Source organism: Sciurus carolinensis, chromosome 17 (genome assembly GCF_902686445.1).
Source record: "Sciurus carolinensis chromosome 17, mSciCar1.2, whole genome shotgun sequence".
Taxonomy (NCBI): Eukaryota; Metazoa; Chordata; class Mammalia; order Rodentia; family Sciuridae; genus Sciurus; species Sciurus carolinensis.
The window spans coordinates 51,976,588-51,992,767 of NC_062229.1; the positions used below are offsets into that span (position 1 = coordinate 51,976,588).

General features: G+C 32.3%; 1 protein-coding gene across 1 annotated transcript in view; it reads left to right on the plus strand.

Annotated features, from left to right (window-relative positions):
• Positions 1 to 16,180, plus strand: part of Dnah12 (dynein axonemal heavy chain 12) — a 273,790-nt gene that overhangs the window by 216,236 nt on the left and 41,374 nt on the right. The window contains exons 56-60 of the mRNA XM_047531915.1: positions 3,119 to 3,333; positions 4,319 to 4,511; positions 5,621 to 5,813; positions 9,036 to 9,208; positions 11,473 to 11,613. Coding sequence (XP_047387871.1) covers positions 3,119 to 3,333; positions 4,319 to 4,511; positions 5,621 to 5,813; positions 9,036 to 9,208; positions 11,473 to 11,613 — 915 coding nt within the window. The remainder of the gene's footprint in view (positions 1 to 3,118; positions 3,334 to 4,318; positions 4,512 to 5,620; positions 5,814 to 9,035; positions 9,209 to 11,472; positions 11,614 to 16,180) is intronic.

Genomic DNA, 16,180 nt, shown 5'->3' on the forward strand with positions numbered 1-16,180 from the left:
ACTGGATTTGGGTTTTGTTGTTGCTTTGGTAACATTTAACAGGCCAGAAGTTTCAAATTAGTCTAGTTATGGATCCAAACTTAGAATAGAATAGGAACTGGGATTCTGGAATATTTTTCCAATATTGGAGAATTATCTCCTGCTTTTGATTATTGCTGATTGCTGTTGCCACAAAGAGGAGGGTCTGTGTGAGTCTGTGTATGTCTTGTCTCTCTCCCTTCATCTCCCACTCTCTTTCCCCCTCTCTTCCTCTTTCCCTGTAGATCTCTATTGATTAAAGGTTGGTAAAGGCATAATGTTTTGGCCCAGATATTTTCCTGCCTCTATCCCAGGGATCGAGCTTTTCTCTTATGTGTTTTGTTTCCAGGATTCCCAGGAATGTTGTTGGCTAAATACATATTAATTTTCCTGCTTTGAGTTTTCTCTATCTTAAAAGTAACGTAAGTTTGTACCCTAAACCTTTATGAATAGATAGAGCCACAGCTGCAGATTCTCAGAGGACACTACTTCCCAGCTAGAAGGGAAACAAGAATCCAAACATTTCCTTGTTATCTCCTTTTGCATAGGTTTTGAATTTTTCTATCCATGATTTTATGGGTTTCAGCTTAACACAGGGATCTCAATTCTAGCCTTCTTCCACATATGTACCCAGTGAGCCCCTAGATTATCAGACTGGCATTCTCCCCAAGTCTGGCTGTCAGTTTAGCTCACATACTTAATTAATGGATTTCAGTTTTGTCTATTTCTTCAACATGTTTTTCTGTATGCATGTATTATGTCAGTCTTCTATATCTTTTAAATGAATACCTCAATTCACGTAAAATAATGTCATATTTGACCCACCAGTACGAGGTGGAAGAAAGATTTGTAGATTACTTAGTCCAGCTGTTGGGTCCACAGTTTATAAATAATCATTGTACTTGCTTCTCAAATTTTCTAAAAGTTTATTTGTTTGTAATATTGTGTAGTGGTTCAAAGCAATGCAGACTGTTGTCAGGATATTTGTGTTTAAATTTTTCTCTATCATTTTCTGTTTTGAGATATTGGTAATTTACCTGTGGCCTCCATAGCCACATATGTAAATAGGGATAAAATCTACCTCATGGAATGTTATGGGAAAGCACTTAGCACATCATGAGTGCTCAATAAATGTCAGTTTTTAATAATTATCTTCAAATATTTTGTTTATATCTTAAATTCTTATTTTATTTATATTTTAGCCATAATGAAAATACTGAGCTCCATTTTTAGTGTTTATTGATACATCACTTTGGCTACTTAATGGCAAGCTTTATTTTCCCCCAAATTACTGCCTCTGTCAGAAACAGAAATTATGCTGCTTTCTTTAGATTTTCCAAAGATCTCAACTGTAGACTGTATTATTTTCATACCTAAAGTAAGGTATACTTAGAATATAAAAGCAATGTTGTGGCTTTATCTCTATTAGGGACGCAACAACCCCATGTTCCAATATTCACATAATTCTATTAAGTAGAATTAGACTTCTTTTAGACTAAACAAAATCTCTAATTATTGTATTACCAAGAGCATTGATTTAGGCATTACCATGAGCATTGACTAACATTAGAATGTTAACTTATGGGTATTGTTATTTTGTACAATGGAATAAACAATTACTGTTTTTGTTTTTACTTATAAGGACATACAAAGAAGAAAAGTCCCCATAAACAGAGACTTCAAAGATACTAAAAGTATCTATTCTAAATAAAGGGCAACTTGTTAACAGTTGTATGCAAAGTATCTGTGTTGTTTGTAGAATATTTCTGCTTTGTTTGCTGTGGTAGGAAAAGTAAATTTTAACTAGTGTATGGATATTTTCATTCTTTCATAGAATTTCAACATCATTTGAACCAAGAAAGAAAACAACCAGATAACTAGTTTGGTCTTTTGGGAAGGAAAGAATAAAGATCAGTTATCTGGGAGTACCTGATTAAAGACCTTATTTGTAGGCAAAGGGAAAGGGGATTTTAGCCCTAGAAGCTATTTAAATAGGAGGAGGATATCTGAGAAAGCTGAATTCATATGGGACAAAACCTTCTTTATTTGCCATCAATAAGAAATTTAATCAAAATGCTCATTTTTGTGACTGTAGTGTAAAGAATATTGGATGTACTGTACTAAATACAGAGGGAAAATAAGAAGTCAGCATCATCACTAAGGAAGAGAAACCATGATGTATTTTAAATATCTGAAACAGTGACTCATTTTTTAATTAAAAAATAATCTCATGGTTGTATTTATTTATGGGAGTACAGTGTCATGTTTCAATATTTTTATATAGTGTATAATGATCAGATCAGGGTAATTGTTATATCTAAACTGCAAATATTTACCATTTCTTTGTGTTGGGAACACTCAAAATCTTCTTGGTTTGTTTGCTATCTAGAAGTATTCAATTAATTGTTGTCAACTATATTTATCCTTCTGTGCTACAGAACCTTAGAAGTTATTCCTCCTATCCATGTGCACCCCTGTGCTCATCAACTATCCTTTCTAGATCTCCCCTCCCCACAATTCTCCCAAACTCTGGTAACCACTGTTCTAGTCTCTCCTTCTAATGAATTTTTATATTTTTCAACACAAAGTCTCTGCTCTACTTTCTCAGGAAAAAACATCCTAAATAGATATCAAATATATACTAGACTTAACTTCACTCAATTTTTACTTTGTGGTTCTACTCATAAATTGAGAAAAATCAATCTTTTATAAGCTGGTAAATCCCTTGTTTTACATTTTTAGCAAATAATGTATTATTTTTCATATTATGTTAATCAACATCATGCATTAAAATTTCTATGAAGTCACTGTGCTACATTGGAAAGAGCACTTAGCTCACAGGTTTACAAGGTTCAATTCTTCTCACACTGAACTAGCTTTGGAATCTTGAAGAAAGTACTTCCTGAGACTGAATCTTCATTGAAAAATAAATAAGAATAAAACTCCTTTTCACTTTTTTGCTCAAAGGACTTTTGTAAAAATCCTGATAATATCACTCTGTATTTGTATAGATTGATGTTGTTATTTTTTAAGCTATGTAATTTAAGGAAATCTCAATATTTATGTGTTCCTCTCAAAGTTTTTCTTCTTATATCTCTAGGCCTTTAATGATTGACCCCCAGGGTCAAGCCAATAAGTGGATCAAAAACTCTGAGAAAGAAAATCAGCTCAGTGTTATTAAGCTATCAGATTCAGACTATATAAGGACATTGGAAAACTGTATACAGTTTGGAACTCCACTTCTATTAGAAAATGTTGGTGAAGAACTGGATCCTTCTTTGGAGCCTTTACTACTTAGACAAACTTTTAAACAAGGTACAAGGCAGTTAATATTAAGTGTAGAACTTAAATATGATTGGCTTATCTTTGAAACAAAACCACTATGTAAATTTAATAATAATATTAATAACTTCATCATTGTTATGGGTATAAAAACATTCGAAACCAGCTATCAGGAATGAACCTTGGGGCTGGGGTTGTGGCTCAGTGGTAGAGCGCTTGCCTGGCATGTGTGAGACACTGGGTTCGATTCTCAGCACCACATATAAATAAATAAATAAAAAATAAAGACTCATCAACAACTTAAAACATTAAAAAAAAAAAAAGAATGAACCTTGTTTTAATATTCCAAGATAAATATGTTGCCCTCTCTTCTTTGTCTTAACCACTGTTATCTAAACTCTTGTTCTATAAAGAACATAAAGAAATCGAAGCCAACCTGAAATTTCTTTATCTTGTGATCATTGACCACACAAAATTCATTATTATGAACAGTGGTGGTAAATGTGGATTAGAGTTGAGTTTAGCTAAACATTGCCCATCTTTTATCTTTTTGCTTATGAAAATTTTGTCTCTGCTAAGTTCTAGTACCTTTAAGAACTTTAATCATATATAGATTTTTGGAATCATGATTGAAATTTGATGGGGGAATGAAACTCAACAGAAATTGCCTACTATGTGTGAGGCACGGGGTTTGATTCTCAGCACTACATAAAAATAGATAGAAGAAAGGTATCATGTCCATCTACAACAAAAAATATTTTTTTAAAACAGAAACTTTAATTTACAAAGTCCCATAACAACTAGAGAAAATATCCTATTCTACTCCAAAATGAGTACTACTACAGGATAAGCTATAAAGTTGCTTACTTGACTCTGTGTCTATGACTTGTCACACCAGTTTTCTATTTCAAATTATTTAGGATTCTATTTGTAGCCTAGGCAAGGCCTTAAAAGAACATAACAGGAGGGGCTATATGATTTTGGCTCATTTATAATGCATTCGTTTTCTGAAATATAGGTGGCCTTGATTGCATCCGACTTGGTGAAGTCATTATTGAGTATTCCTTTGACTTCAAATTTTATATCACTACAAAACTAAGAAATCCACACTACATGCCAGAGCTGGCTACTAAAGTGTCTTTGCTCAATTTCATGATAACTCCAGAAGGACTTGAAGATCAATTACTAGGCATTGTTGTTGCAAAGGAGAGGTATGTAATTTGTTAGAAGCTTCAATATAATCTAGAGAGGAATATTTATAGATCATTATATTTTTATTTTAGGATTATTTTGAAACTGTTTTTGTATTTTGTTATTATGATTAATTACATAATCCTTTAAAATAGTAATAAGTAAGTTATAAGCCAACCAGGTTATATTGGGTTTTTAGTATGGGTAGTGGAATTCAGGTTACATGCCATGACTTCTGACATATCTTGTTGAGCCACAATTTTCATCCCTAAGACTCTATGCCATGGAGATAGTCAGAAATGTATTCAAAGACTTATATATATTTAAATTAAAAGACATGTATACAAAATGTTCATGAAGTTAGAAAATGCTTATGATATGAAGGAAAAACCAGGACACAAAACTGCTTACATACAGTATAGGTAATATTTTATTTAAAATGTAATGGGTGAATGGATATCTGTATATACAAAAAGGAAAAAAAAAAAAAGGACTGGAAAGCAGTATACCTGAATGCTAACAGTGATTATTAATGGTGCTGTAAGATTATGGATTATTTTATTTTATTTATGCTTAGATATTTTTCATTACTAATCTATATTATTTTAAAAGTGAGAAAAAATATAAAACCCAGAAAGGCTACATCAAAGAATTGCTTCTGGAAGAAAATATTTTATTCCTCTTAAAGTTTAGTATTACATGAGTATTCTAATACATCAAGTCAAATTAAAAGTGAAAGTTTGCAACCATGTGGTGTTACTTCCAATACTGAAATTCCGCTCATGCCTAACAGTGAATTATGTCATAGCACATTTTATAACACAATAAATTGTTATTTGAAGTTTCATCCCATCCTTTCATTAAGACATATTTTAATAATATTGTTTAATACTTAATGATAGCATTGTTAGATTTACTGTGGCACATGTTATTGTCGTATTTGACACATACAAACAATAATCTCTTGCTTGAATTTGTTATATGCATTAAAGTATTTTCCCTGAAGTTACCAATCACTTTAGTTTGTGTTACATGTATATAAAATTAATTAAATGTCTATAAAATTTGGACATATAATATCTAAATATAAATTAGATAAATTTAGACTAAAAAATATTTATCTTTTTAGACCAGAATTAGAAGAGGAACGAAATGCTCTTATTCTTCAGTCTGCAGCTAATAAGAAGCAACTAAAAGATATAGAGACAAAAATTTTGGAAACATTATCATCTTCAGAAGGGAACATTTTAGAAGATGAAAGTGCAATTAAAGTCTTAGACTCTGCCAAAATTATGTCCAATGAGATAACAAAGAAACAGCAGGTGAAAAAGGAATCCTAGAAGTGTTTTGATTCTTAAGATCTTGATTTGCTTCCAGTCCCTAAAGAAAATCATATAATAGCCTTCCTGGAAAAGAAAAAGAATTGATAAAATATGAAAACATAGAAACTAATTTTAAACTCAAAATATCTGAGTTGAATTATTCAAAACTTGATTGGAATGTGAAGAGCAAAATGCTCTTATTCTTTAGTCTGCAGTTAATAATGAACAACTAAAAGCTATTGAGAAACATTATCATCTTCAGAAGAGAACATTTTAGATGATAAAAGTATAATAAAAGTCTTAAACTCTGCCTATATGGTATCTACATAGCTATACACAGAAGAAATTAATTCACAGTGAAAGTTTTAAAAATATATTGGGGTTATTATTGGTAAGGCAGATTTGTCAGGTTTACTTAAGTTTTAATTGACTCTTCATGTTATAAGTTGAATTTGAGAATTTGTCGTACATCTGTTAGTGGTTGGAGGTAGAGATGTATGGAGGTAGTTGACTGGATAATAAATTGTTCAAGGAATACCGCAGTAAGGATGTTTTTGATATTACCTTGTCATGTGTTTATCAGAGAAAGAAATATAAGACGTGGGAGTTGCAGGTAGAGGCAGGGAGGCAAGTTGTCTAAGCCAATACTGTATTTATTGCAGATTCATCTAACACAGCCAAATGCTATGATTCTAACACATGTCCTGCTGGCTGGGTTCCATTGATTGTTGCATAGTTTAGAGCACTATATAATTAGATTCAAAACATTCTGAATCTGGCCCTGACTTCTATGCCACCATCTGCAGAGGAAAGTTCCCCCACATAGTCTAAAACCTATTTTTCCCTTTTATCCCAAACTACAAATTAAACACACACACACACACACACACATACACACACACACACACACACACACAAAAAAAAAACCTAAGGGTTTTGTTCTATAGATTTCAAAACTTAGCCCCACACCAGTGATATTATGACTGAAATTTAGTCCTTTTGATTCTTAAATATTACTGATGGGGATATTTTTACAAATAATGAATTATTCTCTTTTAACATCTCTAACATATTCAGTTATATCTTTGGAAAATGTCTTGTTCTTTGATTTTAGACCATTAATGGCAAATGATTTGTTTAAAGTATATATCTCAATTCTTTTCATATTAAGGATCCAAATTTAGCAAAGATTATTTACAAATATACTGTTGAGGTACTGAAACTATTCAGTGGTAGAGCTCTTGCCTAATAAGCACAAAGCCCTGGATTCAATTCCTAGCACCACCAAAACAAACAGTCAATCAAGTCATGGAACACGAATTAAATTATTAAATTATTATTTACTATTTTAAAATAATAACAATATTTGGTATTTGGTTTTGCTTGCTTTTGTTTTTGATGGTAAAATGTCATTTGAGTTGAAAACTCCAGGTTTAAGTAATAGAAGGTTTAAATAGGAACACCAAGATTATGCTTTTTTACATAATATTTCATTAATTCCCATTATTATTAACTTTGCTATACTTATTATAGACAAGATTGAGATGCAAAATTTACTTTCAGTTCATTTGTGTCTCTATTATTTAGTTTTTGGGAAAGTTTATTTGTAGGAAGTACAAGCCCATTCAAAATAAAAAATATATATGGTAATTGTGTTAGTCAGATTTTCCTCACAGTGACAAAAATGCCTGAGAAAATCAATTTAGAGGAGGAAAGATTTATTTTGGCACACAGTTTCAGGATCTGTTCTAACTCAGAGGTTTTAGTCCATGCTCCATTGATTCTGGGCCTGTGATGAGGCAGAAAAACATGACAGGGAGGGAATGGTCATACCAATTGGGAAGAACAGAGAAGGAGGGAGAAAAAAGAGGAAATGGCCAAGGACAAGACATATTCCCAAGGGCACACTCTCAAGAACCCACTCTGTTCTAATCTGTCCCACCTCTACAGTTTCCACCATCTCCCACTAGTCCGTTTGAATTATGAATCCATCAATGGATTTATCCACTGATGAGATAAGAACCCTCAGGATCCAGTCATTTTCTAAAAGCCCCACCTGTGAACATTCCTGCATTGGGAACCAAGACTTCAACTTGTGAGCCCTTGGGGGACATTCCAAATCCAAACCATAACAGAGAATTTTATTTTACCAACTATAGGAAATATCCACATGAATGGAAAGCATTTAGTCTCTCTTTCTCTTTCTCTCTCTCTCTCTTTCTCTCTCTGCTCTCTCCGCCTTTCCCTCTCCCTCTCCCTCTATCTTCAACTGTGTTGCCATCACTCTGAGGACCAATTTCTTCTGTAAAACTTTTGTATCTGTTTCTGCATATACTTAACTAGCATGTAGAAATCAACATGTAGAAAAAGTACCATTACCTTTTAGCCTAAAGCCCAATTCCACCAGACTTCAGTTTGTGAGACTCAAGTTCTGATTTTCTAGGGAAATTTTTGTAAGTGTATCTTGGGTTTAGTTCTGTCCATGTCACCTGACCCAATCAATGACAAATAAGGCTATTCAATATAAACATGACTGCATAGGCATCCTCACTCAACAGAGTCAGTAGATAACGATACCAAAGAAAGGAAAGTAGGTTAGAACAGTGCCCTGGGCCTTTTATTCCCATAAAATATCAAACTATCAGATTAAGTTGTCAAGTGAAGTGTTATTATTTTGGAGAAAATTTTCCTTTGTGTTGATTATCTAAGTCTAGAACAGTTAAACATATGAGAAAGTAGTTGAAAAAAATGTTCTTAATGTATAAAACCATCAACCAGACTTTGTGCTGGGTTCTAGTACACATTAACATCTTAAACATACATACATGTACTTTGCTCTCTAGCTGTGTCTCCCTACCCCATCTGTCTTTGACCTATTAAACAAAAGGGGGCAAATAATAGACACATGTCAGAGTCAAGTAGAGAATGAGCAAAGATTGTTAGCTCTGGCGTTTCTCAAATAAAAAATAAATTGTGGCTAATCATGCCTTTAATCTGTTAAATTTAAAATCAAAATCTTAATTTCTTCTCTTCATTCCCTCGCTCTTCCTTCTCTCTAGATTTTAGCATGATAAAACCCTTTTTGGTAAACTGTACTTGAGTTAAATTCATATAATTTTTCATTGAGTTAAGGGTCATTTGCTTAAAATATAAACTTGGTTATATGAAAAGTACATAATTAAAATACGTTCCTTATTTCTAACCTCAATTTTTCTCTTCTAGATTGCAGAAAAAACGGAACTAAAAATAGCAGAGTCTCGAGAAGGTTACAGACCCATAGCTAAACATTCATCAGTGTTATTCTTTAGCATTGCAGATCTGGCTAACATTGATCCCATGTACCAGTACTCTCTCATCTGGTTTGTGAATCTTTATATCAACTCTATTCATGACAGGTAAACCTTTTCTTGCTTCATCCATCCTCCCTAGGTTGAATTTTCACTATTCTTTCCATTTAAAAAAATATAACTTTTAGCTAGATACAGAGGCATACACTTGTAATCCTACCTACCAGGGAGACTGAGACCAGGAGGAAAACAAGTTCAAGGCCAGTTTGGGCTACTTAATGAGACCCTGTCTCAAAATGAAATTATTTTTTAAAGAAAAGAAGGGGAAAAAATGTCTGGGGATGTAGCTTTGTGGAGAGCACTTGGCCTGGCATGCAAGAGATCCTGAATTTGATCCCAAGTACCTAAAGAAAAAAATCTGTTTCTAATAACTTTTGAAATGTAATTATAAATCATTAAAATCATTATGGAAAAGTGAGGGAAGGAAGGCAGAAGAAAATAAAAGAACCAAAAAAAGATAATTAAAGTCTTCCTACCTTAAGGTATTTTATTTCTTAAGATTTAGGCATAAAGGGATTAGCTTTAGCCTTTTTATTTCTTTTAAATATTTTTTAAAATGCACATGATTTATTTTTGCTGACAACTCCAATTTATTCTCCTCTAACCATGAGGTCTCTAAAAGCCTTCAGTCCCACATTTCTGTCAGTTTGCTGGATATTTTCCCTTTACTCAATTAATAAATGTACACAGATTTTGGAGTCACGGATTAAATCTCAAGGTTTCCCACATACTATCTACATGACCACAGGCAAGTCAGTTAATGGTTCTATTGTCATCTCAAGTTTCCTTACCCTTAAAACAGAGATAATAGTAGTACCCCCCTTTCAGGGTTGTTATAAGAATTAAATGAGATAGTGTTTACAAAGTATTTATAACAATTTCTAATATTTAGTAACAGCTATACTCATTAAATAGAATTAAAATGTGATTTGATAGAATTAAAATGTGATTTAAATATGCTATAGGAAATTTCTTTCTTCATGAGTTCTTTGGAGAAAAATCTTAAGTGATTAAAATTTCTTAAGATGTCCCAGTTGCATTTTGGAATTTGAATTTACATAAAGCACATGATAGAGAAAGTTTAAGTTGAAGAATTGACATAAATGTCAAACATAAGTTTCACAGTAAGGATATGGAGTAATTGAAATTCTTATACACTACTGGTGGGATTTTAAAATAGCATGGCCACATTGAAAGTTCCACAAAATATTAAACAGATTTGCCATTTGATCCAGTAATTTTGCTCAAAGAGCATTCAATGAATATGTCTACACAAAAACTGTTTTTTTGTTTTTAGATATAAAATAATATATATAAAAGTTAATGTGGATTTGTTATTTTCCCCTTTAGCGTGATGATGTTATTCATATGAAATATAGTTAGGCTAATTTTCTTATTTTTATACTTTATTTCAGGGTTTCCCTTCATCTTTGTTGACTTTATTATGTTTGAATATATAAACCATTAATGACTTAAAAAGTCAATCCTGTGGAAAAAGGTCCATTCAGACAAGTGTCAGTACCCAACCCTTCAACTCCATTCCTGTGGACCAAGTAGTATTCTTTAATCAAAATTTAACTTTGAGATAAATGTAGATTCATATGAGATTATAAGAAATAATACAGATCTCCTGTACCCTTTACCCAGTTTCCCCAATAGTAACACTTTGAAAACATATAGAACAATATAACAACCAGGATATTGAGATTAATACAGTCAAGATAAAGTACATTTTCATCACCACAAGGATCCCCCATGCTGCTCTTTTATAACTACACCCATTTCCCTTCCAGCTCTACTGCTTACATTTCTCTAACTAACAAATTCAGTAGGTAGTGGTGATTTTTTTTCAATTAACTGATTGTTTTCAGTCATTTGAGGGTAAAATAAGGTACTTAGAATTTTGAAAACAGAGAGATGGTATAAAACATATTTTGTTTTTTCACAGAATCGTACTTCATTTTAAAAAACTATTTTGAAATACAGATTCACAAGAAGTTGCAAACCACACACGTTCAAAAAAAAAGTACATGGAGGTCCCATGTGCTTCTTCACTGTTTCTGCAAGGGTAACCTGTTACATAACTATATTCCAATATTGCATACAAGAAATTAATATTGGTGCAATCCATAGACTTATTCAGATTTCACCAGTTTTATATTCATTTGTATATGTGTGTATATGTGTGTGATTTCAAATGTCTTTAATGGTGAGTATTTTGATGAAATTAAACAGTTTATATGCTTATTAATGTTACTTATTTTTATTTAGGTTTGTTTGACAATATGTTTTCCTTTTCTTTAACCTTTTAGTAATAAATCCAAAATTTTGGAAAAACGCCTACGGTATCTAAATGACCACTTCACGTACAACTTATATTGTAATATTTGCCGATCACTATTTGAGAAGGACAAATTGTTATTTTCCTTTTTATTATGTGCGAATCTTCTCCTGTAAGTTACTTGCTTTTTCTTAATTCACTAATTTTAAAACCCTAACTTGAAAATTTAATGTGTAAAGATGGCTTCTCAGAGAAGGATATTGTATTTTGCTTGATCTAATTCATGATTTTAATTGTGCCCTTAATTGATAATAATGTCTTCTACAATATTTGTGTTCTGATGTTTATTTGATTTTTAAATTTTGTATAATACATCAAAGTTCACAAAAGGTAATAAAAAACCTACTAAATTCTTACACAGGGAAAATTGGGTCAAGAAACAGAACATTCCCATCATCTCTAAAGTGCCTCTGTGCTACTTAGTTGCCGTCCCCATACTTTCTCCAAAGATAACTACTATCCTCAAGGCTAACACTGAAATTTAATTTTACTTTTATATAAATGGAAAGCACATTACATGTATTCATTTATCTGGATATTTTTCCTCAACATTATTTTTATGAGATAAGACATTCCTCAGTGTTGTTTGCTTGTTTATTTATTTATTTATTTATTTATTTTTGCAGTACTGGGGATCAAACTCAGGGCCTTGTGCTTGTGAGGCAAGCACTTTACCAGCTGAGCTACCTCTCCAGCCCTCAATGTTATTTGAGATTCATCCATGTTGTTTCATGAAACTCATTTATTTGTGAAGCTGTCATTTATTTGTTTAGATTGCTTTATAGTATTCTAAGAATACATTAAAGTTCATCTGTTCTATTCTTGAACATTTGAGTTGTTTCCAGTTTGGTTTATTGTAAACAATTGTGCTATGAACATTGTTGGATATAGATCTTGGTGCACATATAGGCAGGTACCTAGAAATTTGCAACTGTTTTTCAGAATGATCATACCATTTCCATCCCATTAACAGTTTGAGCATTCCTTTGCTCCACATACACACCAACATTTTGTATTGTCATTTTTAAAATGTATTTTGGTATGTGATAAATTTCATTGCATCATGGTTTTATTTACATTTTTCTGATGACCAATGAAGTTAAACATTTGTTTATACATTTTTAGAGCATTTGAAAATCTATTGTAGTATGACTGTTCACATCACTTGCCCTTATTTTCTTTTGGGTGTTGAGTCTTTCCTATTGATTTGTATGAGTTCTTTACATAGGATAAATACAATCCCTTGACAATAAGATATGGCAAATTGTTACTTGCTCTTCAGCTTGCTTTTTTATTCTCTTAATGCTGGCTTTTATTTAACACAAATTCTTAATTTTAATATCATCTTACTTATGGACTGTGCTTAGGGAAAATCCTTTCCTTAGCCCAATATTATGAGGATATTCTCATACAAAATCATCTTGAAATTATTACTTGCCTTTTACAATTAGATCATTAAGCCACATGAAACTGATTTGTGTTCATGGTCTAAAATAGAAACCAGTTTTCACATTTTTTTTTCCATAGTTATCCACTTCTTGAAAAGACTACCTTTTCCCCATTGCTCTGTAGTGCCACCTTTGCAATAAATACACATATATCGAGAGCTGTTCCTGCACTTTTTATTCAGTTCCATTCATGTCTTTATAAGTAGTCTTTTAAAAAGTCTCAATATATGATAGTTTCGTCTCATCTTCTTCCTTTATTTCCATTTAAAATTTAGAATCATCCTGTAAAGTCCTAAATATAAAGATACTCAGCAACCTGTTAGAGTTTTGATTAGGAATACATTGGAAATTATAGGGAATTATAATTTTGTGGAAAGTTAACAATTTTGCCGAGTATTCCCCAAGGACATAGTGTGTCACTCCATTTCCTTAATTAGTTCTTTGTTTTACTCCATAGTGTTTTGTACTTTCCTGTCTTACACATCATTTTTAAGCCTTAATTTTTATAGAGAAGTTCAAGATGCACATCACACATGAACAGAAAGTTTAGAGATTTTAAATAATCTCCCTCACTAACAAAACTTCTCAGAGTGGTGTAATTGTTACAATCCTTGATTTACATTAATATAATGTTATCACCCATAAATAAGTCCACAGCTTATATCAAGGTTCACTCTCAATATTGTGCTTCAGACTTTACTAATACATGGTTATATGTATCCATTATTATAGTAGCAGAGGGAATAGTTTCACTTCTGTAAAATTCTTTTGTGCAGATTCAGCCTCCCCTCCTTCCTAACCCCTGGCAATCATTTTTCCTTTTACTATCTTCATAGTTTTGCCTTCTTTAGAGTGTTATATAGTTGGACTCATGCAATATATAGGCTTTGCTGATCAGCTCCTTTGACTTAATTATTCATTTACAGTCTTTTAATGTCACAATGACTCATTAATTTTTTTAATTTTTAATTTTTAATTTTATTCTAATTAGTTATACATGAAAGTAGAATGCATTTATACGTTTTTTTTAAAAAAATTTAGTTGTAGATGAACACAATACCTTTTTATTTATTTTTTTTATGTGGTGCTGAGGATCAAACCCAGTGCCTTACATGTGCTAGGCAAGTGCTCTACCACTGAGTCACAACCCCAGCTCACATTTATACATTTTGATAGATCATATATAAATGGAGTATAATCTCTCAGTTTTCTGAGATCACATTTGTCATGCAGTCATATATGTCCAAGAGGTAATAATGTCTGTTTCACTGTACTGTTATTCCTACCCCCACACCCCTTCCCCTATACCACTTCCCCTCCCTTCACTACTCTCTACCTATTTTAAAGTAACTCTATTCTTCCCTATCCCCCACAACATTGTGAATTAGCATTCACATATCAGAGAAACACTTAAGTCTTTGTTTTTGGGGGGTTTGGCTTATTTCACTTAGCATGATATTCTCTAACTCTATCCATTTACCAGCAAATGCCATAATTTCATTCTTCTTTAAGGCTGAATAATATCCCATTTTGTATGTGTACCACATTTTCTTCACCCATTCATCTGTTGAAAGGCAATTAGGTTGGTTCCATATTTTAACTATGGTGAATTGAGCTTCTATAAACATTAATGTGGCTATGTCACTATAGTATGTTGATTCTAAATCCTTTGGGTATAAACTGAGGAGTGGGATAACTGGGTCAAACAGTGGTTCCATTCCAAGTTTACTGAGGAATCTACATACTGCTTTCCATAATGGTTGTACTAATTTGCATTCCCATCCTTGCCAACATTTATTGTTGCTTGTATTCTTGATAATTGCTAATCTGATTGGAGTGAGATCAAATCTTAGGGTAGTTTTTATTTGCATTTCTCTAATTACTAGGGATGTTGAACATTTTTTTGTATATTTGTTGATTGTATCTTCTTCTGTGAAGTGTCTGTTCAGTTCCTTAGTCCATTTAATGATTGGGTTATTATTATTATTTTTTTGGTGTTAAGGTTTTTGAGTTCTTTATATATCCTAGAGATTAATGCTTTATCTGAGGTGTGTGTGGTAAAGATTTTCTCCCAACCTGTAGACTCTCTTTTCACATTATTGATTGTTTCTTTTGCTGAAAAGAAACTTTTTAGTTTTAATCCATTCCATTTATTGATTCTCAATTTAACTTCTTGCATTTTAGGGATCTTGTTAAGGAAATCAGCTCCTAGGCTGACATGGTGAAGATTTGGGCATACTTTTCTTCTAGTAGTCACAGGATATCTGTTCTAGTGCTCAAGTCTGATCTACAGTGAGTTGAGTTTCATGCAGGGTGAGAGATAAGGGTTTAATTTCATTTTGTTACATGTGCATTTCCAGTTTTCCCAGCAGTCTTTGTTGAATAAGCTATCTTTTCTCCAGTGAATGTTTTTGTCACCTTCATCTAGTATGAGATATTCGTATTTATGTGGGTTTGTCTCTGTGTCTTCTATTCTGTACCATTGGTCAACATGTCTGGTTTTGTGCCAGTGCCATGCTGTTTTTATTATTATAGCTCTGTAGTTTGAAGTCTGTTATTGTGATGCCTCCTGCATTACTTTTTTTGCTAAGGATTGCTTTGGCTATTCTGGATCTCTTATTTTTCTAAAAGAAGTTCATGATTACTTTTTCTAGTTCTATGAAGAATGTCACTGGGATTTTAATAAGAATTGCATTAAATTTGCAAAACACTTTTGGTATTGTGGTTGTTTTGACAATATTAATTCTGCCTATCCAGGAGCATGGGAGGTCTTTCCATCTTCTAAGGTCTTCTTCAATTTCATTTTTTTAGTGTTCTGTAGTTTTCATTGTAGAGGTCTTTCACTTCTTTTGTTAGATTTATTCCCAAGTATTTTATTTTTTTGAGGCAATTGTGAATGGGGTAGTGTTTTTCATTTCTCTTTCAGAGGATTCATTACTGATGTGTAGGAATGCATTTGACTTATGAGTATTGATTCTATATCCTGCTACTTTGCTGAATTCATTTATTAGTTTTAGAAGATTTTTGGTGGAATTTGTTGACTCTTCCAAATATAGAATCATATCATCAGCAAATAGTGATAGTTTGAGTTCTTCTTTACCTATTTATATACCTTTGATTTCTTTCTTCTGATTGCTCTGGCTAGAGTTTCAAGGACAATGTTGAATAAAAGTGGGGAAAGAGGGCATCTCTGTCTTGTTCCAGTTTTTAGAGAGCATGCTTTCAATTTTT